At 40.1% G+C, this 25,356-nt stretch overlaps 1 protein-coding gene across 2 annotated transcripts in view; it reads left to right on the top strand.

Moving 5' to 3' along the window:
* The window catches only part of PLXNA2 (plexin A2), a 443,424-nt gene extending 428,735 nt beyond the window's left edge, over positions 1-14,689 (top strand). For both annotated transcript variants that reach the window (XM_032217579.1, XM_032217580.1), the window contains 3 exons: positions 3,586-3,798; positions 11,151-11,301; positions 13,605-14,689. In XM_032217579.1, coding sequence (XP_032073470.1) covers positions 3,586-3,798; positions 11,151-11,301; positions 13,605-13,700 — 460 coding nt within the window. In that variant the 3' untranslated portion in view covers positions 13,701-14,689. The remainder of the gene's footprint in view (positions 1-3,585; positions 3,799-11,150; positions 11,302-13,604) is intronic.
* The last annotated feature ends 10,667 nt before the right edge of the window (positions 14,690-25,356 follow it).

The following is a 25,356-nucleotide window of genomic DNA, read 5'->3' as shown; positions in this document are numbered from 1 at the left end:
ATTACACACTGCTGAAGAAACACAACCAATAAGTTTGAATAGTGAAGAATTTAGCCAGCATTGGGTACACAACAGTTCATCTGACTAGAATGTGGTTTTCTATTTTATTGAGTTTAGATGTCTTGACATATACTTGAGAGAAAGCAATAAGAAACAGGTTGTTTATTTTGCTACTGAAAAGGTGAATTGTGGTTCAGTTTTGCTTGCCAATGCCTGATTTTAAAAGACTAATTTCTAACATCTCTTCAAAAAGTTGTTCTTTGCTGTTTGGATAGAAAAGCATGGCCAAACCCTAACAAAATAAGCAGCCTAAGACTTCATTGTACAAATGGACAGGTGCCAATGTACCAGATGGATTATGGGAAAGCTCTTCAAAGAATGTTATGATTGTTTTCCAGTACTGCATCTGGCCATGCACACATTAAAAAGAATTCTGCCTTCAGTCAGTATTAGGATAGTAAGATACTTTTCCATTTATAGTCTTAATGAAATACACCACAAACATGGTACATATGGTGTTACTACATATTTTCTAACTCTCAGATTCATATAATGGATTGGCTCACTTCAATACAAAGGAAAGCCAGAACCAAAAATATCTTTCTATAAACATAGAGTTAAGTCCATACATGCAGGAAAAGAGCAGGCAGAGCTGGAGGGTTGAATTAAATGTGTCATCATGTTAGGGTCATTATGTTCCCACAAATGGTTCAAGTCCAACCTCTCCTGAATTTCATTGACCCTTATCTGGTACCAATTTAGAGTTGAACTTTAGACGATTAAATTCTTGTTTATAAGCTTGAATAAATCTTATTTGCTACAATTTAACAGATGGTCCTGATTCTGTGCTCCTAACAGTATCTGGTCTAAACAATCTATTTAAAAAGGGAAATTATTTTGAAGTTTTTCATGTTGTAAATACAACAGCATAATATAGGATATAAATTCTACAAATAAAAAAAAATAGGAATATCCCTTTTTTTCTCAAGACCAATTTATGATGAAAAACTGGACACAGACAACACCTCAACTCTCAAATTACTATCGAAAAGGTTCTTATGTTTCTTTACCCTTGAGTTACTCATATCAACTCTCAAATTACTATCGAAAAGGTTCTTATGTTTCTTTACCCTTGAGTTACTCATATTCTCTTACCTGCCACCAGCTGATGGATCAGCAAAAAAGAGTTAGAATGAAAACCTCTATACTCAGCTGTGTCTTTGCCATTGAATGTTATTTTAAGTAATTAAGAGGAGTTTAATAGACAATAATGAAGCATGTTTCGTACTTGAATCATTTCTTTCATAAACAAAAACATCCATGACAATGTGAACAAATAATTGCGGTCTTGTTCAGTAAATTCAGTTAAAGAGCTACGTGGGGCCAATTGTGGGAGTACTTCATTAAACAGTCAACTCTGAGTTGAGTGATATTCCCTTATGTACATCTTACAGACATCACAGGGATATTTTCATCATGCTGATTCTAAAGATACATCATGCCCTGTTCAAAATAAATTTCTGGAGACCTCTGTAAAAATGTCACGTATGCTTATCAAAGTGGAAAAGATCAACAAAGCATTATCAACGCTATACTAAACCATAGTTAAGAAATCTCCTGAGACAACGAAGATTTGGAACAATGCAGAATCCTCCCAGGAGAGATTATTCTATGACAAACATTTCATTAAACTCATTAAAAAAAACAAGATCCAGAGATCTGCAGGTCTCTGCTGCCTCAGTATTTATTCCCCAAAAATGAGATTCATTGCAGAATTAGTAAGGCAAAACCTATTTCTCCTTACAAACTTTGGTGCTTATGTCAAATTTCCTCCAAAGAACAAAGAATCTACTTCCAGACTTCCATAGAGATATTTTATAGGTAGATAACTGAAACTTTGGAGCTAACAAGATACATAATAAATCAAACAGTATGCTCCACAATAAGTATTTCATATCAATTGTCAAGCATGGATATGGTGGTCTCCTAATTTGGGGGATCTTTCTTGCCTCAGCATTTGAACAATTGCTCAAGTCCTAAAGTACAAAAGCACCCCCAAATTAGAGATCTCCAGACCATTGTGATGTGAGAGATTTATCACAATTCAGAAAGTGCTTATATGATTTCAGGTACTTCAACCAGTTACTGAATTTAATGGGGAGGGTCCTTTTTCACACTGGTACATTGAAGATTGGATTACTGCACTTTGTTCTTGAAATAACACCGAACATTGATGTAGTTTGCTCATTCAGGCTTTCTTTATATGTTAGTATTAGTAGCATGAAGCTCTGACAACTATCAACAGTAAAGATACCCAAAATCTCAGAAAATCAGAAAGAGGGGAAAGAGGGGTATATTTATATGAGATTAGTCAGTTTGCTTATTTAGCCCCAGACTTTATATTCTGACTTGCAGCTGCTGTCCAGAGTATAAAGCAGAGATTTTTCACATCAGCTGCAACATAGTCTAATTGGAAATGCCAGCAATTGATTTTAGCACCTTTTGCATTTTCTTACTGACCTAGACTAACTCTTCTACATGTCATGCCTAGAATGCTGCAAAAACAGCAATCAAGGCATCACGAGCCCCAGAAAATAGCATTTCCTCAATTTTCTGGTGCCTAGGTCTTCAGTATTGTTACCTATCAACAATATAGAGGAATCAAAAGAAGAAAAAGATATTTTTGGGTCTTTGCTGTTGATTATGGTCAGTTAAAATGTTTGTATGTTTTTTGTTGTTTTTGTGAGACAGGTTACAGAGAAAATCAATGGTATTCTATTTAGGTTTTTTATTCATATTTCAAGCTAACTTTACAACATTCTATTCTTTGATAATGTTGGGTTCCCTTAGCCTCCAACTCTAGAAAATGGAAATAAAAATGTGTTACCTTGTTCATATTATGGTTCTTTTTCTGTTTCTAGTTATTGTGGATTTTATATTACATAGAGATTTGGACTTTTTTCTCACCTCTGTACATAATATTGGTATTTATGGGAAAAAGAGGCAAACAGTGGCATCTAGTGATGTTTTCCATCTGAAGAATAAAAGGAATAGGAAGAAAAGATCGTTACAGATAATATTTAGGGTGGAATACACTATTGTAAATCCATGAGAAGAGAGTTTTAATGAATATACATTGAAGATGCTCATTACTGCATTAAAACTAAAAGAAATGGAAAGCAAGAATAGAACAAAATGTTTGAGGGGAAAATGGATTATCTAAATCAAAAGAAAGACTTCCCTCTTTGGCTAGATCTCCAACCTAAATAAGTCAAATAGTTCAATACATTCAAATACAATAGTTACTTCATAATTCTGTATTTTGATTTTAGTATTTAGGAAGAGGATATCCATCTTTGCTGGAATATAATGCTAAATATAATTAATTCATCTTGGTTGCCAAGTACCATTAATAATACAGTGCTACATTATTGGAATGTACAGTACTATATTCCTCATTTCTGCTATTATTACTATTACCATTCTTATTTAACATTTTTGTGAAAAGAAAAAAGGAAAGCTATGATTGTAGGAATATGTTGCTATTTTTTTAAAAAAATCTTAATGCATATTTATGTCACACAGTCTTCCTCTTCGCTTCTGGGTGAATGTAATTAAAAATCCACAGTTCGTCTTTGATATCCACAAGGGAAGTATCACCGATGCCTGCCTCTCAGTTGTAGCTCAGACTTTTATGGATTCATGTTCCACCTCAGAGCATCGACTGGGCAAAGATTCCCCCTCCAATAAGCTGCTGTATGCCAAGGATATACCCAGCTATAAAAGCTGGGTAGAAAGGTCAGTATTCAAATAGTGGGTATGTGCTGCATGACAAGAATTTTTGAGCTTCCCCAAGCTTGCAGTTATTGAGTCTAGTATAATTTCACTCTGCATCTGGGTGGCATTCCGAGTGGCAGTTGTGTTTTCTTCCCTACTCAAAGATCAGTATTAAGGAACCATTTACAGATTCCAAAATAGCAATAGCACTTAGACTTATATACTGCTTCGTGGTGCTTTTACAACACTCTCTAAGTGGTTTACAGAGTCAGCATATTGCCTCCCCCCCCCCAACAATATGGGTCTCATTTTACCCTCCTCGGAAGGATGGAAGGCTGAGTTAACATTGAGTCGGTGAGATTTGAACTGCTGAACTGCAGCTAGCAGTCAGCTGAAGTAGCCTGCAATACTGCACTCTTACCACTGTGCCACTTTGGTTCATACCTACAGACAGGCAGTTTACATGCACAACCAAGCCCTGCATCATAAAAAGCTTTATAAGTGGTAATAGTGGTTCATTCTGATTTGTACCTGGAAGCACAGAAGAAGCTAGGATAGCTTAAGAAGTTGGGATATTTCACGGCATACTGAGGTATGCACAATATGGATCTGAGCAATATCATGCTAGCCAGAGCTGCTATCAGTTTCCAAATAGGGGCAGGAGCCTAGGAGGATCTCCTAACCATGGCACCATCTGAGACACTACTAAACCATTTAGAACTTAGTTCCTGGGTGGTAGGGATGGTCCAGTATTGCTAAGCATAAATCTCCCCAACCAGACTCCTACAGCTTTCAGATACTAAGAAAGAATCTTGAGAGCATCACTTGGTCAGCCCAGAATGGAGATGTATAATTGAATATTATCACCATACTGATAATACCTGATTCCCCCCATCATCATATCACCTCACCCAGTGGCTTAATGTAGATGATAAATAGAAGGATGTTACCCCTGGGGACGTGGACAAGGCCATGAGAGCTGTGAGTGCCTCCACCTGTGTACTGGACCCGTGTCCCTCCTGGCTGGTTGCCAACAGCAGCGAGGTGACACGAGGCTGGATCCAGGCGGTTGTTACTGCCTCTCTTCGGGAGGGGCACTTCCCTGCCGCACGTAAAGCGGCGGTGGTGAGACCCCTCCTGAAGAAGACATCATTGGATCCAGCTGTTCTCAACAATTACCGTCCAGTCGCCAACCTCCCCTTTGTGGGGAAGGTTGTTGACAAGGTGGTGGCCTTCCAGCTTCAACGGTCCTTGGAGGAAGCCAGTTATCTGGACCCCTTCCAGTCGGGCTTCAGACCTGGTTACAGCACAGAAACCGCTTTGGTCGCATTGACCGATGATCTCTGGAGAGCCAGAGATGGAGGCCATGCCTCCATCCTGGTTCTCCTTGACCTCTCGGCGGCTTTCGATACCATCGACCATGGTATCCTTCTGTGACGACTGCGGGAGGTGGGGGTGGGAGGCACTGTTTTGCGGTGGTTCTCCTCCTACCTCTGGAACAGGTCGCAGTCGGTGTTAGTTGGGGGGCAGAGATCGACCCCTAGGCCCCTTACATATGGGGTGCCGCAGGGTTCGGTCCTATCCCCCCTACTATTTAATATCTACATGAAACCGCTGGGCGAGATCATTCGGAGGCACGGGATAAGATACCATCAATACGCGGACGATACTCAGTTGTATCTGTCCGCCCCGTGCCAACTCAATGAAGCGGTGGACGTGATGAACCGGGGTCTTGAAGCCGTTAGGGACTGGATGAGGGTTAACAAGCTTGTACTCAACCCGGAGAAGACCGAGTGGCTGTTGTGTTTCCCTCCCAATAATTCGACCAGTGTTCCATCGCTCAGGCTGGGGGGTCAAATTTTATACCCCTCAGAGAGGGTTCGCAACTTGGGAGTCCTCCTGGATTCACAGCTGACTTTCGACCACCATTTGACGGCTGTGACCAGGGGGGCATTTGCCCAGGTTCGCCTGGTACGCCAGTTGCGACCCTACCTGAACCGGGAGGCTCTCACAACAGTCACTCGAGCCCTTGTGACCTCAAGGCTGGAATACTGCAACGTGCTCTACATGGGGCTGCCCTTGAAGAGCATCCGGCGACTTCAGCTAGTCCAGAATGTGGCCGCGCGAGTGATTGTGGGTGCACCTCGGTTCGCCCACATAACACCTATCCTCCGCGAGCTGCGCTGGCTACCTGTCGATCTCCGGGTGCGCTTCAAGGTGCTACTTACCACTCATAAAGCCCTTCATGGTAGTGGATCTGCTTACTTGAGAGACCGCCTCCTGCCAATTACCTCCTTGCGACCAATAAGATCGCATAGATTAGGCCTCCTCCGAGTTCCATCTGCCAGTCAGTGTCGACTGGCAACCACACGGAGAAGAGCCTTTTCAGTAGTAGCTCCGACCCTTTGGAACGATCTCCCCGTGGAGATTCGTACCCTCACTACCGTCCAGACCTTCCGCACAGCCCTTAAGACCTGGCTATCCCGTCAGGCCTGGGGATAAAGACCACAATCTGTCCCCACCCGGATCATGAATGAATGTTGTGTACTGTTTTACTCTCATGTATTGTTTTATGTTTATTGTTTTGTACCCCCCCTCCCTATTTTATGTAAGCCACCCTGAGTCCCCTCAGGGAAAAGGGCGGCCTATAAATGTTAATAAAATCATAAAAAATCATAAATCATAAAATCATAAACAGCTGTTTCTGACTATTACTTTCCATCATTGTCTTGGGGGCTCTATCTGGAATATAATTTATAGAAAAGTCACCTGTTGCTCCCAATTATCTTGGACCTTTTTGGCCGTTAAGAGGAGGATCCAATTTACCCCCCCGAATACCCCGCCCAGGTTATAGCTGGACCTCAGCCATCGTGAACATTAAGACCTATCAAGCCTTGGCAGGCTTCGCACCTTAATTCTAATTTTAGCGCAATTTTCTTCTATCCTTTTTCTTCTGTCTTCTTTCTTTCTGTGTTTGGGATATGTCTGGTAGATGTGTATGACTGTGTGAATGTGCCCACTTTTATTGCCCTATATTTGCTGTATTCTGTGTTTTAACTATCACGTGGGGATTGATTGAGCGAACGAATGAGTGTGGAATGCGGGAGCGAACGAATGAGCATGGAATGCGGGAGCTATAGGTGTGGGTGGGGGGACCACAGACACGGGAGTGGGTCGGAGCATTACGGTCGTAATGGGGAGGGGCAGATATGGCGGGGACTTTAGGGCTGGCCATTACCGGGGAAGGAGGGATCGCTACGTAATAGAGATCCCTCCTTCCGGCCCTATGAGTCCCACTCCGAGACCAGATGGCGTGAGTAACAAGGACCCTGGTCTCCGGCTGTTGTCGCTAAACGCCAGGTCTGTTGTCCACAAAGCTCCCCTCGTCCGGGACTTAATTTTAGACGAGGGGGCAGACCTGGCGTGTATTACTGAAACCTGGCTGGGCCCGGAGGGAGGAGTCCCCCTCGTAGAAATGTGCCCAGAAGGATTTCAGGTGCTTCATCAGCCGAGAGCTCAGAGAAGGGGTGGGGGTGTGGCTATTGTCATTCGGGAGTCTTTTGTTCCTTGTAGGATCCCTGCTCCGGAGCTTGTCGGGTGTGAGTCCCTGCTGCTGAAGTTGGACCTCAAGGGTCAAGTGGGCCTGCTGTTAACGTACCTGCCTCCCAACTGCGTTGCAGCAGCCCTCCCCTCGCTCCTCGAGTCGATAGCCGAGCTGGCAGTTGAGTTCCCCAGGCTTATGGTCCTGGGGGACTTCAACTTGCCTACGCTCGGTGAACACTCTGATGGAGCGCGGGAGTTCATGGCTTCCATGACAGCCATGGACTTGACCCAGATAATTCGGGGCCCTACCCACTCAGCGGGTCACACGCTCGACCTCGTATTTCTCTCGGAGCAGTGGAGTTGTGATCTTGGTCTGAGGGGTAATGAGATCATACCCCTGTCGTGGTCAGACCACTGCCTACTGAGGCTTGACTTCCGGAGACCAAACCCCCACTGTAGGGAGGAGGAACCGACCAAGTGGTTCCGCCCCAAGCGACTTATGGACCCCTTGAGGTTCCAGACGGAGCTTGGGGTTATTCCTGACACTCTCGCCCACAATCCGGTAGAAACTCTGGTTGCTGCCTGGCACTCGGCAGCATCGGAGTCCCTTGACCGGATTGCGCCACTACGGCCACTCCGAGGTGGTGGATCCCGGAGGCCTCCTTGGTTCACCGAGGAGCTCCGGGAGAGGAAACGCCGAAGGAGACGCCTAGAGCACCTGTGGAGGTCCGATAGATCCGAATCGAACCGAGCACTTTTAACAACCTGCACCAAGGAATACATCAGGGCACTTAGGGCAACAAAAAGAGCATACATTGCCTCCTTGGTTGCGTCCGCCGAGTCCCGTCCAGCCGCCCTGTTTAGGATAACCCGTTCCCTCTTAAATAAGACGGATACGGGGGACCCCTTGCAGGGTAGGGCTGAAGACCATGCCCAGTTCTTGGCGGACAAAGTTGCTCGGTTTCAGTCGGATCTGGACTCCACCCTTGCAGATCCAGCCGAGGCACTTGGTAGACCAGCGCTGGGTTGAGTTTCAGGACGTTACCCCCGGGGACGTGGACAAGGCCATGAGGGCTGTGAGTGCCTCCACCTGTGTACTGGACCCGTGTCCCTCCTGGCTGGTAGCTAACAGCAGGGAGGTGACACGGAGCTGGATCCAAGCGGTTATTACCGCCTCGCTTCGGGAGGGGCACTTCCCCGCCGCACTTAAAACGGCGGTGGTGAGACCCCTCCTGAAGAAAAGATCTCTGGATCCAGCTGTACTTAACAACTATCGTCCAGTCTCCAACCTCCCCTTTATCGGGAAGGTTGTTGAGAAGGTGGTGGCCTACCAGCTTCAGCAGTCCTTGGAGGAAGCCGATTACCTGGACCCCTTCCAGTCCGGCTTCAGACCTGGTTACAGCACAGAAACCACTTTGGTCGCATTGACCGATGATCTCTGGAGAGCCAGGGATGGAGGTCATCCCTCCATCTTGGTTCTTCTTGACCTCTCAGCGGCTTTCGATACCATCGACCATGGTATCCTTCTGCGACGACTGCGGGAGGTGGGGGTGGGAGGCACTGTTCTGCAGTGGTTCTCCTCCTACCTCTCGGACAGGTCGCAGTCGGTGTTGGTCGGGGGACAGAGATCGACCATGAGGCCCCTAACATATGGGGTGCCGCAGGGGTCGGTCCTGTCCCCCGTACTATTTAACATCTACATGAAACCGCTGGGCGAGATCATTCGGAGGCACGGGATAAGATACCATCAATATGCGGACGATACACAGCTGTATCTGTCCGCCCCGTGCCAACTCAATGAAGCGGTGGACGTGATGAACCAGGGTCTTGAGGCTGTTAGAGACTGGATGCGGGCTAACAAGCTTGTACTCAACCCAGAAAAGACCGAGTGGCTGTTGTGTTTCCCTCCCAACAATTTGGCTAGCATTCCATCACTCAGGCTGGGGGGCCAAATTTTACACCCCTCAGACAGGGTCCGCAACTTGGGAGTCCTCCTGGATCCACAGCTGACTTTTGATCACCACCTGTCGGCTGTGACCAGGGGGGCATTCGCCCAGGTTCGCCTGGTGCGCCAGTTGCGACCATACCTGAATCGGGAGGCACTCACAACAGTCACTCGCGCCCTTGTGACCTCTAGGCTGGAATACTGCAATGTGCTCTACATGGGGCTGCCCTTGAAGAGCATCCGGCGACTTCAGCTAGTCCAGAATGCGGCCGTGCGAGTGATTGTGGGTGCACTTCGGTTCACCCACATAACACCTATCCTCCGCGAGCTGCACTGGCTACCTGTTGATCTCCGTGTGCGCTTCAAGGTGCTTCTTACCACCTATAAAGCCCTCCACGGTAGTGGATCTGGGTACTTGGGAGACCGCCTCCTGCCGATTACCTCCTCGAGACCGATTAGATCTCATAGATTAGGCCTCCTCCGAGTGCCATCTTCCAGCCAGTGCCGGCTGGCTACTACGCGGAGGAGAGCCTTTTCAGTAGTAGCTCCGACCCTCTGGAACGAGCTCCCCGTGGGGATCCGTACCCTCACCACCCTTCAGACCTTCCGCGCAGCCCTCAAGAACTGGCTATCCTGCCAGGCCTGGGGGTAGAGATTGATCTGCCCCCACCCGAATTTTGGATGAATGTTGTTTAGTTTTTAATTATATGTAATGTTATATGTTATTGTCTGTATCCCCTTCCCTATGAGTTGTTAGCCGCCCTGAGTCCCCTCAGGGAAAAGGGCGGCCTATAAATAAACCTATTCAATTCAATTCAATATTCAATTCAATAAATCAAGTGGAAGGAGAGGCTCCTGTTTTGAAGTCCACAAAGCAGAGCCTTAGAGCTAGACTTTCCCCAGCCAACACTGGAGACAGCCCCAGAGAAAAGAAGAAAACCACAACAATGCCATGCCTCCCATTACTAATTCTTCATCCTGAAGAATTATACCATTATCAGAAGATACATGAAATCAAGGAGGGCAAGACTGGATGAACTACTGCCATTCTGATCCAACCAGATGCTACGAGTCCTTGTGGTACAGTGATTGGAATGCAGTACTGCAGATTAAGCTCTGCCCACAATCTGCAGTTTGATCCGGACTGGGCTCAAGATGGACTCAGACTTCCAGGATAGGTAAAATGAGAGCCTAGACTGTTGGGAGGGGGCAATATGTTGACATTGCAAACCTCCCAGAGAGTGCAAAAAAGCACTATGTAGCAATTTATAGGTGCTATTGCTGCCAACAAGTGCAATCAAAATCAATCTCATTACTGTTTCCAGATCTGAAACCTAACTGGAAGGAATCCAGATAATATTTACTGAAAATATAATAGCATCATTGTTATGATAAAAACAATACCAAAGAGGAAAATATAAACAAATATTGTTGTCATTGTCAACTCCAGCTGTCATCGTTTACTTTCTTACATAAGTCTTTTTCTCTACATTTAATTAGATTACTTTTTAGCTTTATTACTGGGCTGCTTCTTATTCAACTACAGAAGTACTTAATAAGCAGAATTGTTATTTATATTAGTGATATTCATATATCACAAACAATCGTATATACAATGCAACAATGTATTATACATTGCTAATAAATTCTGTTATTGTGCATTTATTATGGCATGAGCATAGTAGGAACACATTTTTTTTCACTTTAAGGTTCATCACATACCCTACAAAATCCACCTGATGCTTTGTTCATTTTGACCTTTACATAGTTTTCCTGCAGAAATGACTTGTGGCTTCAATTCAATTCATTCTTGATTGCTTCTTCTTTTTTCTCTCAAACATTTGTGCTTTAAGTAGTCAGTAACAATTTCTCCATTACTTTGCAGGTATTATGCAGATATTGCAAAACTCCCAGCCATCAGTGACCAAGACATGAATGCCTACCTCGCAGAACAGTCACGTCTGCACTATGTTGATTTCAACATGCTGAGTGCGCTCAATGAAATATACTCCTATGTCAGTAAATACAGTGAGGAGGTGAGAAACGTATTTCTTCAAAGGGTTTGGGGATTTATTTATTTTTTGAGAAACATATTTGTTGATTAAACCCTTCACCCAGGGATGAGATCCTACCGGTTTAACAACCAGTTCGCTGAGCATGTGCTTTGCGCGCGTTTAGAGAAGACTTACCTTCCAGATTACTGCTTGGGAAGGAAAACAGCTGAGGCGCGACAATCCACTCTGCCATGCCTCAGCTGTTTTCCTTCCCAAGCAGTAATCTTCTGAGCAGCTGAGAAGATAAAGGTAGGTAAAGCGAGGGCAGGCAGGCGGGCGGGCCCACTTGCTAGCAGGAGTGAACTGGTTTGCTCTCAGCTGATCTTCGGAGCTACCGGTTCGCCTGAACTAATCCGAACCAATAGAATCCCACCCCTGCCTTCACTGCATAATTGTCATAAACAATCGAACTTTAAGCAGCTGACATTCCACAATCCAGTAACAAGATTAAAATAATTAAACAACATAGTAAAATTATATCAAAGCCCAAGGAACAGCACCTAACAACAACCAGACATTCTCACAGCAGGAACAAATAAACTCAAACCAAACTCAAAGGTAGTCTAGATGCTAAACTAACTAGAGAAATGATGCACCTATTTTTCTTAATACATCACCAAAAATTTTTAGAAAATTAAACTGCCATTATTGGCACTATTGAGGTCTGGCAGTAAATTGCTTACCTTGCTGGGTTTGGAAAACCATAAAAGAAGTATTCAGGGGTTTGTTTGTTTTTTGATAGAGTATCATAAGATTGTTTTGCAAGTACCTTCTTTTCAAATATATCTGGTTGAATCTTATAATGCCATTTGGGATGCAGACAGGAAAATAATTCCAATTTATTTTCAGAGCAATTTGTAACCATAAAATGACTGCATGACACAAAGATATGCTACATAATGCCCAACACAAATTATGCAACAAAATATAAAGGACCAATGTTCACCACAATTAGTTTTCATTTCTCACAGCCTGAGCATATTAAATAGCTTTAGTAAAAGTAAAATAAAAGTAATAACAGATGAGTCTGCCTAAGGAATAATTGTCTGAATTGTGAATTCACAATAAATGAGTTACTGTTATTCTAAAAATAGGCTTCTGAATCTTGTGAAAATCTTCTGAATTTTTATATTGTTTATAAAAAATAAGCAAAAAGTTGCTTAATAAGCAAAAAAAAAATTATTTTGTGTTGTGTTGCTTCTTTTCCAATTATATTGTTATATTGGCCAGTGTCCCATTTTTTTTTCAAATAGAATGAAATTACTAATGGCTAGGAATGGAAAAGAAATGCTAAAATGCAAACCAAATCAATTAACTAATTTAATTCACATGTTCCAAAGTAAGATGCAAGCCAAAATTCAATGTATTACACTTCTCCAAATTTTGCTACATTGCTCTCTGTTCAAAATGTGTATATAAAAAGGATGTATATCATGAAATCACATATATAAAAGTCATATCTTAAAGGAATTTGCTTGCAAAATATCTGTAGTAATAATTTTCATCACAAAGTGATTAAACAATCTTTAGATAAAGCAGAAGGTTGTTATTGAAAATTTGTATTATTCTCTGAATGCCTGCAAAATTATCTGGTTGTTTGACCATATGCTATTTTCCCAGAGACAAGTTGCATGGCACAACCAAATATATATATTACAAAATATTACTATCAGCACATACTCTTTTTTGATGGATAAATTACTTAATGTCTAAGTCCCCACTATCTGGTCAGCCCTTTAATTTGCAGTGCTAAGTAATGCCTATTTTGCAGTTACAAGTATTAAAGGCAAGGTTTTTGTCTTTTAAGTGCATGTATAAAAAACATGGTATAGTGCAGCAGCCATTTGCTAAATAATAGAGGAAATGTAGTCTCCAGAACATAATTGTGCTTTTTGCTGGCAAAGTGAGTCAACATGGTAACTCAAAAATAAGGAGGGATTTATGAACTCAATGAAATTCTGTGCTTTCCATTATGTTTTTCCATTACATTTTCTCTAGAAAGGAGAGTTAAAGACTGAGTGTGGCTAACAGTTCTATAGTATATTTCAACTTATGTAAACAATTGAAGACCCTAGTTATTCTCATTCACAGACTTACCATAAGGCTAAAATTTCAAAGCATCATTCCTATGCACTGTGTTCTTATCAATGCACAAAGAAATTGTCATGAATTTGTAAGACCGTTTATTTATATATATTGTTCTTCCTTTTCCTTTTAATCTACTTAAACCCAGTTCATTCTTATTATTTTCTGTCCTTTCTTCTTTGTATTCATTTTGGTTCCAGATCATTGGGGCTCTGGAGCAGGATGAGCAGGCGCGCCGGCAGCGCTTAGCATACAAAGTAGAGCAACTTATTGGTGCCATGTCTATGGAAAGCTGAAGAAAGGAGCAGGAACTCCTAGGAAAAAAACATAAGGAGTGATTGCAAAGACTTTGGGGAATTAAGGAAATTGGCAAAAAGGCCACAAAGAATATATTGGGAATACTGTGAGACCTTCCTACAAGAAGCAAAGATTGCCCCTGTTTCTTAGCTCAAAACTCACAAAATTCCAGTTGAAAGAATGAAGGAAAACAACAGCAACTGTGCATCTCAAACATCAGTTGGATTTATCAAATAGTTCAGCTATTCAAGCTGTAACCTTGAAGGTCGTTGGAAGCTTAGACTTCTCCATGACTGCTGCTTTGCATGAAAATTGTTTGGTGTATATTAAGAGATAACAAAAAACAATATTTAAAGTTTTTTTAAGAAAAAGAAAAGAGAAGAAAAAAGGTAACAAAAGCGCAGTGGCTACGTCTTCTTGAAGATTCCACTGTACATTGCCCCTCACATCATACGAGAACCTCGTTGTTCATGGCTCAGATGAATGGTTTGCAAGTAGATTCTCCTACCTTAGAGAATGCTTGAAAAAACTCCATTATTCATCTGCCTGGGAACTTAAAAAAATATCCCCAGGAGCACAAATTTGCACCAAGCCTTTTAAATAGTGCAGTTGGAAAGGAAAATCCAGCATTCTTCAAGAGTCTTTTAGCAGGAATCTATGTGAGTGGAAAAGCCATCTGGTCACGCAACTCATCTGTGCTGAAATCCAGTTCAACTATGTATTTATAGAGTACTGATATTTTTTTAATACTCCTTATTTACCATTGAAGGGACACTATGATTTTATGAAAGTCCTTCATTCCTCTTCTACTTTGACACAAGATTTCCCTCATTGAAGTGATTCCTTCCTGTTTTTATGTATCGACAGTTGTGTTCCTAAGGAATGTCTGATCCTTTTGAAGCTAAGGAAGTTGTGATGGTTAAAAATGAACTGGTGCATTATGCACTTTTGTAGGTGCAATCCATATAAAAACTGATTGGCTTTCTTAGTTGCTTAGAGTGTTGATTGATCAGTTAGCTTTTGAGTTGTTTGTTTTTCCTAGTCACCACGTGATTTCTTGCTTTTAAAAAAGTGTTTACAGCAAGCAGTACTTGAACAGTGTAGACCTAGTGAGTTAACATATTTATTGCTTTCCTGCTTTGAATTCACTTATGCAGTCAGAAAAAAATGGCTGCATTTTTCTCACACGATATGAAAGATCATGCAGAGGTCAAACATAAGACTTCAATGTCTCCTGGGAGAGGGAAATGGGGGCACCTTCTCTCTGGACAAAAGGAAATGGCACACTCTACATGCTGGCTAATTACTGTAGTCTTGTCTGTGTCCATGTGTCTCAACTCAGATTAGATTTTTTAATTGACCCTAGAAGTCCATTTCTAAGTGATCAGTAAAAGGCTGATGATGTCTGTGAGTTGTCATTGCTCTTTACAAATGACTTTAAAAAAACCAAAACCAAAGTCCCTTCAAGAGTGCTAATAGCAGGTGGGATGCTGTAAACATTTCTGTCGGTAATGAATATTGACGTTTGGACAGGCTACAGTTAAAAGGGGTGAGAAGAAGGGCAAGGTGATTAAAACTAATGGAAGGCAGAATATTGGGCCCATGAGTGCTGTTCCCATGAATGAAGTCAGACTTGAAGAGTACAAAATGGCTTTTCTGGGTGTGTCTGTGGACAGGCACCTTGGATTGGATTACGATTCTACCAAATTATGTCACATTTTCAGTATAAGAAAAATAATGTGATTACAATAATGTGAATGGGATTAGAGGATATTATCATTTGTCAGGCATACCTCAGTTCTAAAATCCTAAGCGTTTTAGGAAGTGGAGGTTTTCAGAAATAATCCTTAGCTAGTTTTTTTGTACAAAGTTCTATGTAGGGAAGTCAGGCGAACCCAAGCTTTTGCTGCTGTTCCGTGTCTACAATACTTCATCCTGTATCTAGGACCTTTTGTTATGCGGTCCGAAACAGGAGTTAGCCTGCTATCTCCTGCTATAAACAGCTATCATCACACTCTTCATTCATGAAGGAGATTCCAGAACAATTAACATGAGGGAGGCTGAACTGTTGACCCCATCCTGTAAAATTGCTCCCTGGACATCTGCAGAGAGGAAGCCTCTCACACTATATTGCTCTATGCATTTAGAACAAGGTGATGCATACTGAAATCTATTTCAAAGGTGAACAGCCTGAAAATGATTGAATAGATTGCTTTATTAGCATAGCTCAGCTTCTAATTAATTCTGAGGAATTCTTTTATAGTGGGCTTCATCTACTAGTATGCTCTGCTTAGCCGCCACATCAGAAAGGAGGAAATTGCTCCTGACCAATATGCCCATTTGGACCAGTGATATGTAGGTGGGTCTTTAAAAAAACACCACTAAGATTCCCTTCCCTCACCTACAATGGAGAGATTGCTTCCACAAAAGGCTGAGTGAATTTGGTACCACATGTTTTAACTGAATTGCATATTTTGTGAGAATCTCTCATTCTTCTAATCATTATCCTGAATTCTGCCAGCAAAGGGGTAAATTAAAGGACCAACTTACTGTTTTAATTATAATTCATTAAAGCAGTGTCAACCCCCTTTTTCCCCTTGATAATTTACTTTCATAAGTTTCCTTGGATCCTATTAATAGCCTGAAAGAAATACTAATGACTGACCTTGTACAATAAGCCAAAGCCTTTGACATTCTCAGCAGTCAAAGATTTGCAGCCAAAAAAAAATCTGATTTACACTGACTTGGCAAGAGCAGAGAGTAGCAGTTAAATGCCTGAAATGTCTCAGAAGGACAGCATATTTTCAGAAGCATTACTTCCATGTCCTTTAGCATGCGAGGGAATTTGATTGCAAAGGAAGAATTGTCTCTTTTAGTCCTAAACTTAATTGACAAAGGTACTATGTTTAGCAGCTTATTTTTATCAATGGATTTTCTACATTTCCAATTACAAGCATTTCACAGTGAATTCTCCTTGGGCTTCTTTTATGCATTTGTATTAGTTTTTGCTGCTGTGTTAGATGAACTATATATTTGAAGTGTCAATATTCCAAACTAAAGCTGTATCTAGTTGGTAGTTTCTTACATCTTTAGTCAGAAATGGGGGGAAAAACAAATCAGTCACCAGGATTTATCATCTAAAAACAATGAGTTGTTACTATAGATACCCTTATTTAGACTGTACTATCAGTGCTGGACCTGCTGGTCCCTATAAATTAATAATGAACAGATTAGGGATTGAAAAAATACTCATAGAGTTGGCAAGAATCAAATCTGTTGATTCAAATATATTTGCATAGGTCCTTTCACAGCAACTACTGCATTCTACAATCAGTTTTCCATTGCAGATGTGTAACATCTATTTCGAAGGCTGGATGAGATTTTCTAGGCAATCATACTTTATCTAATAGTTTTTGCTTGCTACTTTGATACAACTTATCCTAAAGCAAATTTGGAATTAAATGCATGACTTTCATTTCATGGTCAATTTACATGGCTATAAAGAGTATAAACTGCTGCTGCAGGACCTCAGTCTTCCCAGCCTGAACCATCACTATCCCCAATGCCTTGGGCCATGTTCAAGAATTGTTGAAGACTGGCCAAATCCACAGGCATTTACCTAATATTGTGAGGTTAATCTAAAGTGAAAATTTCTTTGGAAAACAATAAGGCTTGAGCATTTAGAACCATGATTTTTTTTTTTTAGGTAATATTGCCCATCCTGCTATCTTATCCTGATGTGTCAGTTCTAGCTTATTTCATTTCAGATGTTCTTACATCAAAGCCAGATATTACATTCCTGGAATTTTTGTTCCTAACACTTATTTTTTGTGTGTGAATAATTCCATTTTAGCTTTCACTTGATGAGTGCTATCCAAAGCCATCAAAGAACTCAAAGCAAGGAGGCAATGATGTGCTAATCAGATGTTTCTTTCCTTTTGAAGACCTTTATTGTATAAAGCTCCATCATGTTAGCAGACGTGTCTGCCTTTCTTGGTTTTTTGTCGTAGTACTAAAATTCTGTAGCCACTTCACCTGTCCAACCAATCAGCAGGTCCTTTTAATCTGTATTCATTTTTGTGTAATAGATTCCATTTAAAAAGGAACAAAAAGAGTAAGCAGCTGAATGTGCTGTAGATCCACTCAGAATAAATGAACAATGAAAGTTGTAAGTGAAGCTGGAAATTAAACAGTTTCTCTCTTCCTTATAGATAATATCTTAAAAGTAATTGGAAATCATCTGTCTTATTCAAGATGATGGCAATCTTCACCTTATTTAGGAAAAATATAGTGAGTAGGACTAGCAGGGATCCCTGCATCCTTGTCACAATGGATTACCTTTCATTTCCTATCAGAAAATCTAGGATAACTTCTAGATCTTTTTCATCGAAGTATCCTCCCCTTCCATGCTGCTGCTATTGCTTACATCACAGGGTAAGGAAAGTGACATGGTGATACCTTGTTTTTAGTTGTAGGGATTCCGAGTCATTTTTTAAAAAAAAACATTTTCAGAAATAACTATTTCTCTAAAGAATTTATAATGTATTTGAGTTTAAACTAATTTCCTTTCCTGTGTTTATAATAGCTGAGATATATCTATCTAGATTTTGAGACACTTCTCCAGTGCTTGCAAAAGATTCAATTGTATACTACGCAGCCTCCCACTGGACAATTCTGCTGATAGTCTATGACAGGGGTGTCACGTTGTTGTCACGTGACGTATTGTGACTTTTATTCCCTTCGCTAAACTGGGTGGGGGGTCACAGCATATGACGCATTTGGCCCGCAGGCCGTGAGTTTGACACTCTTGGTCTATGGAGATTCTCAGTCATTCAGGTCATGGTTGTCCCAAAGGTGCTTTTTCAAAATACAACCAGACTTTGTTTTTGTTTGTTGGGAAAAACAAAGTCTACTTGCCTTTTGAAAAAGCACCATTGGGACAGTTCTGCTGATGTTTTGCCATCCCAATGTATCATTCCAGGAAAGCAATTATCTTCCTTCCTATGGGCAGAATTTTCTAAAAATATATATTTCCACGTTTATACACAATATATCTATACAAAATGCAGTACTGCAGGCTACTTCTGCTGGCTGTTGCTTGCCTGCAGTTTGGCAGTTCGATTCTCTCTGGCTCAAGGTTGACTCAGCCTTCCATCCTTCCAAGGATGGTAAAATGAGGACCCAGATTGTTGGGGGCAACATGCTGACTCTGTAAACCGCTTAGCTAGAGCTATAAAGCACTGTGAAGCAATATATAAGTCTAAGTGCTATTGCTATATATATATATATATATATATATATATATATATATATATATATATATATATATATATATATATATATATATATATGCAGGTACAACAACCAGCTTCAAGCATTTGGGAGAATAAAGTCTACTTCAACTTCTGAAAAACAGGAATCTCAATAGCATGTGGTTATATCACTTGCCTGATATGCATAATCTCACTGGTTCAAAACTTGGCAGATTTTTTAAAATTATTGCTTTGACTTCCTTAACTATGAAAGGGGAGGGTCACAATGGTTAGTGCAAGTCCCTCTTCCTTTTTTCTCTTCTCTCTCTCTCAGAACTTTGAAACAGTTGAATTAACTGGAAGACATCTGAACCTCCAACTATAAAAGGAGAATGTCTTCTCACAAATTGTGTTCATGTATTAGGAAGAGGGGAAAAGAAATGTGACAGGAAAGGAAAGAGGAGGAAAGCAGGAAATACCAAGACAAAGTTGGCTTGGTGTTGCAGTTAATTGTGTGTGTGTGGGGGGGGGGAATCAGCCATGGATTGAAATATGTAAGCAGCTAAAAGCTGAGTGGAGCAATTGAGTTCTATAGCTATGCCAAATCCAGAAGTGCCAACAAACAGCTGGAAGTTCATAACAAAATTTTTACCTCCCAGCAAGGGACTGAGGGATGTTAAAGTCCCTGCAACAGCTCAAGATGGAGGCACCTGTTCTTGGGAGAAAATCCCCAAAATCCTATCCAGCAAAATCAAATTGAGGAGTTCCTCCCAGTTTCCAGTTGGGAAATCATCCAAAGGGAGAGCTAACTGATCCTGTCATTTACACAAGTGTAAGCAATTCACACTGGAAGGAAGGAAAGGACTTAATAGAAACTCACCAAAATTATAGATAAGAATCCTTAGGCAAGTAGAAAATACAGAAATGATAAATATAGCATAGTGATAAGAATGAGAAATAAATTGGTATCAGTTTTGATTAATGAATATTTTTGTGTAATACACCCTGAACAAAGGGAGAAAAATTCTGTCTCTAAATAGACTTGGCAGACACCAAATTTGTTACTTTTCCTCTGGGCCAATAGACATATCAGGCAAATGTTTTAACTGCTAGGCTATTATAACCACTAAAAAGAAAAAGAAAAAATATATAACAAACACAAGAAGTACTTTTTCAGATGTTTCTCCAGAGTAGATAGAGTGGCATGGGGCAACAGCTATCAAATCAAGTGAGGAGAGCAGTCCTTCCTCTGCCAACTAAAGGGCAGGGTTTAGCCTTAAAAAATTAAACTAGAAAGTAACACCTGGATCAGCACCATTGCAAGCATTATTTTTAACTTGGAGCAGGAAATGAACCGATTTATGCTAGACTACAGGTAAGTAGAAGGTGACATCCATTCCTTCCATCTAGAAACTATTGATAGCCCTTTAGTGAAGACTGAACAGCTCAGAAATGTACCAGTAAAGGAAAATATTTGTAGTTCAAGGTTGAAATGAGGGGTCCTTCGTGCTCTCTGAAGCTTTTTTTCCCTTTCTTGCAGATGTTTCATTACCCAAACTAGGTAACATTATCAGTGCTAGTAAGGAATGGGGTTTGCTCCCAGTTTATATTCTAGTGGCTTGCCCTATCAGTGGGGTGGGTTGTTTACATGATAGTTGATGGTTAACTTGGATCATAACCTTAAAATTAATCTATTCTCATCTGGGTGCTGATTGCTGATGGGGAGCAGTCAGCCCCAATAGACCAAACAAGGAACTGTCAAACAAGCCAAGAGTAAACAACTCAACCAAAGAACCTCTAAGACTACACCAACACCAACATTGACAAGGCATGCCAGTGGGGAAAAAAATAACACCAAGCTCAGAGAGAACCCAGGACCCCTGAAATCAGAAGTGTGGACATGTCTTTGGACAAAATTATATCTTAGGTATGAATAGTCTTGAATTTGTTTTCAGGTAAATGAAGGAAGTACTGTGGTTTGACTTGATAGTATGCTTTACATAGTTTAGGTGGATACTATTGTCACTGGAAAGTTAGTGTCTAAGCACACTTTAGAGAATGATATATTTAATCATAAGAGCAAGTCCAGTGCTACCTGTACAATTTTTGATCAAGCATACAGTATCTGAATAGATGCAATAGTAACAACTGCATTCACTGGTTCATGAAATATTTGTATTTAAACTCAGCTAAGTATGCCTTAAGAACATTAAAAGATCTCTAATACATCAGAAGTAGAAATATACATACATACATACATACATACATACATACATACATACATACATATACACATACATACACACACACACATATACACACACACACACTCTCTAAATCTCAGTATAATTGATTGACCTAAATTACAATATCACCATTAATAATGTACAATTTTATCCTGCCTTATTTGCCTTCTTTTTTAATTAAAAAGTCCCCCAAAACTGAAATCTTATCTTATAAGGAGACGTGACTTTGAATATTGCAGCAGGTAAGAAGGCTTATCTTCTTTCAACACTATGGAAAGAACAAAAAACCCCTTAAGAAACAGAATTAGGTAGAAATTTAAATTCAGAATGATCATAGGAAAATGTAATAGAGAGGTTTGGTCAAATAACTCCTTGTTCTCAGTACCTGCGGGATGCAGGTACATCTTTGGAGCTCTACTTTGAGAAATCCTCCTTATTACATAGGAATGAGAACATTTTTCATTAGCAGAACCAGATGCTGTGATTTCCCTAGTGTCCTTTCTTTAGGCTACAGTATTATCTACATCCACCTGTCAAAAGGATTCAGCTCAGTAGACAAAATGAAATAAAAATAGCCCGAATCTGCTCTGGGGGAAAAGGAAAAGACTGAGGGAGGACCAAGCCCTAGAGGAAAAGGTGGTGACAGTAGCAGCAGCAGCAGTTGGGAAAGAATAAATAACCAACATGAAAGAGCATTTGAACTCCATAATAGCTAGAGTCTATCACATTTCATTATCCCATTTGTATTATAAACCATAGGCTGGTAAGAATAAGAAGGGATGTTGTATATTTACTTTCTAGTTAAAAGAGAGGAAACAGACTGGTTTTACTAAATAGTGACTGTGTCTTCACAGATAAGTTCCCATTAGTTTTATCCATATGTGAATACAACAGTGGGAACTGAATGTTAAATTAAAAGAGATATTTCAACAAAACTAGCCAATTATCTCCAAATATCTTAACACCACAAATTTCCTCCCTCTCACCTTTTCTCCGTGTGAGATAATTACCTGTTAACCATGCCACTGTAATACAGATAAGACCTGCCATTGTAGACAGTGTATAAAAGAATTTTAAGCTATTAAAGATGTTTCTGAAAGAGAAAAGGCTCTGCTAAACATAGGTCAATTCAGTTGTGGTAGGATAATCAGATTTACAAAACAATGTTAGCGTGTATTTTCTTTTAGGAAAGAAAATGTTTAATTTCCAGGGAAGGTATCTGTGAGGGTTTGGTACCATTTGGAAATGTGGTATTTAGTAAGCTTTTTCCTGTGGGTTTCATCCCTTGCCCAAAAATGCCACTTTTACTTAGCAGAATTACATGGTACAAAAAGCCTAAGAAAAGCAGGAGGGATTCCACCTTTTTCACTGTCCATTTCCCATAAAATGTGGCATTACAATTCACCTGCAAGGAGAAAAACTTGTTCTATTTCTGCACCTGGGGTTTAGATACAAAAGAAACTAGTGCAAGTTCACAAATTTATCATTCCAAGACTTCCTTCTAATGTGTCATGCCACTCATTGAGCATTATTTCAAAATACTTTGTTGGTCCAAATGTATCTCAAAAATCATTTCTCTTTCTTTTAATCTGCTATTTGGAACTGCTGGACATCTGAAAGACCCATTCTACACAAAACCAATTAGATGCTCCTTCTGCCTAAGGGATAAGTCAGGAACAACCAGGCCTTGATAGCAAAAAAAAAAAAAAAAAAGTCAGTATCTGGAAAATGTTGATGAACATTAGGAGGTCACAAAACAGACCAAATCTCCTTCAGGCTGCACATGGATTAAAAAGTGATGTATAACAGCCTCATTCCGTCAATCTTCCCCTAGTAAAGTGCTTTTACTTGAATGAAGTCCCATGGGGAGTAGAAGCAATCTGGAGCAAAACTCCTGTTTAGAACTTCTTATTGGGAATTATGGCAGCAAAATCAGTATTGATAGGAGGCAGGGCCATTGCAGGGAATTCCAATCCTTGTCCAGACAATAAAATGCTCCAGGCAGACTGAATGTTGAATGCTGTTTTTCAGTATATTATACAGTATCAATCAGCTTACTTAACTGAAAAGAGACACAGTTATTTTGGATGTTGTTAGTGCTTAGTGTTTGTATTTGTCTGCTGTTGTTGGTTTGGGGATTTTTTTTAACCAAATTTTCCTTTATGTTGTCTGTATTTTGCCTTTTTCTATGTATTTTCTCCCCCTCACCAATGAAGCCCAATAATAGGCAAACACTAAAAATGCAATTCTACCAACAGGCCACCAGAAGTGTGGATACTTAAAACTTTTATTTTGTCTTGTTGCAAGATAATTGTGCTCTAGAGAGGTTAGCAGCATTTCGAAAACTAGCTGTTAAACGATATCTAGTTGTTGGCAAAAATTGAACGTATTTTGTGGGAGAGAGAAAGGAATACCAAACATTTATTCATTAGTAATCTAACATTGGGGATACCTGTAAATTCGTGTTCCCAAATTTTATTTTGTTTGCCCTTTCTGAAAAATGCGGCAAGCTGAAATCTCAATACTTGCTATTAAGATTTGCTTAGATCAGGGGTCAAACTCGTGCCATCACGGTGGCATCATGTGATGTATCCTCCTTGCAGGCCGGGAGTTTGACAGCCCTGGCTTAGATAATGACCAAATATATTAACATTTTGTACAATGTCCAAAATAATTTTTTGAATCCACTGGGCCATTCCCACCAAGGATTTTTAAAATAAACACAGACCTCAAGAATATATGCTTAGTGGATTTCACCCCTGGCATGAGTATAAGCAAGTTTATTCTTTTTATTAAAAAAATACACTAAAAAATAGCAACACAAAGGACCCCAATCTTGTGGATTTTCTAATAAGGAACTAGATTAAGAACTATGAGGAAGATTAAAAGGAACATGAAAAAAATGTTTCTTATTAATTTCTCCAGTTCTAGAAGTAAATTGCCAAGAACTCTGATTCTCTATTTCCGAATACCCTACATATCTTCTCATTTCCTTTCTCCTTCTTTATACTTGACACACTGGAGTTCTGTATTATAATTTTTTTAAAAAAATGTTGTCTGTTTTTTGTTGTTTTTACAAGTGTTGTAGGGGAAGGGGAATGTAAGAAAGCTGAAGTATTTAAAATGTTCCAAGGGGGGGGGAAAGGTTTTTTTGTTATTATTCTAATATATTATTGTGTACCTATTGTAAATATGAAACACTCCTATTTTGCAATCCAAGGACTCACTTTGTACTGTTCTTATATATAAATAAAGTTTACTGGATAAAACTGGCTATGTTAATTTTTTTGAGCAAGCTTGACTCAACCTAGAGGAGGTTTACTACTTCACATATCTGTGAAACCAATAAGAAATTTAACCATTTTGCAGCAAGTTAAGCAAAATGCTAAATGAAGTTAGACACTGCCATCTAGCTTCAAGTACTGAAAAACAACTGAGGAAGTGGGGAGGGGGGTATTTGTTTTGCTTCTAATCATACAAAAAGACAGACTGGCTATAAAGTGTGCAAGTTTTTGAACTCTCCAGGTCTCTTTATCAAATAAGATGATGTGATTTATACCCTTTTAAAAATGTATGTTCTTCAACTATAACTACAGTTGCTCCCTGCCGGACAGAAAAGAAAAAATAATTTTCAGGATGGTCAATGACGTTGCATCCCATTGACATTTTTAATTAATGCAATAAACAAAAAGTCTTTTGTTTTATCTTTAAATGTTAACTTTTTAGATAAGAAAAAAGGAGGATCTGAGACCAAAATAATGTAGGCGTATCTGGTTCTAGTTTTGGTTCTAGGAACAAAATTACACATTGCTTATTATCTGCTTATTTTTTCTTTAAAAAGGTATCTTCAAATGCAATCTTTAAATCCGCATATTCTTTTATATTATTCTTGATTCAATTTTTTTAATGCAGCCAAACAGTTTGTGTGCAAAATTTCTGGAATTTCAAATAATCAAGTTCCAAGCCTTCTTGGTCCCAAGTCTTGTCAGTTTATTTTTGAAAGTCAAATTTTAGTGCAGAAGAAGCTGCAGAAATTAAAGCAACAGTGCTGAATTCTCTTGAATTTTTTTCTCAAAATGCTTGATAAGTATTCTCTTTGTTGTTCTGTCCTTCATGATTATTGATGACACTGAGGAATAAAGTCAATCAGACCTCTC

Source organism: Thamnophis elegans, chromosome 5 (genome assembly GCF_009769535.1).
Source record: "Thamnophis elegans isolate rThaEle1 chromosome 5, rThaEle1.pri, whole genome shotgun sequence".
NCBI classification, from domain to species: domain Eukaryota; kingdom Metazoa; phylum Chordata; class Lepidosauria; order Squamata; family Colubridae; genus Thamnophis; species Thamnophis elegans.
The sequence above is the reverse complement of the archived record's forward strand: the minus strand, read 5'-3'. Positions and strand labels throughout refer to the sequence as shown.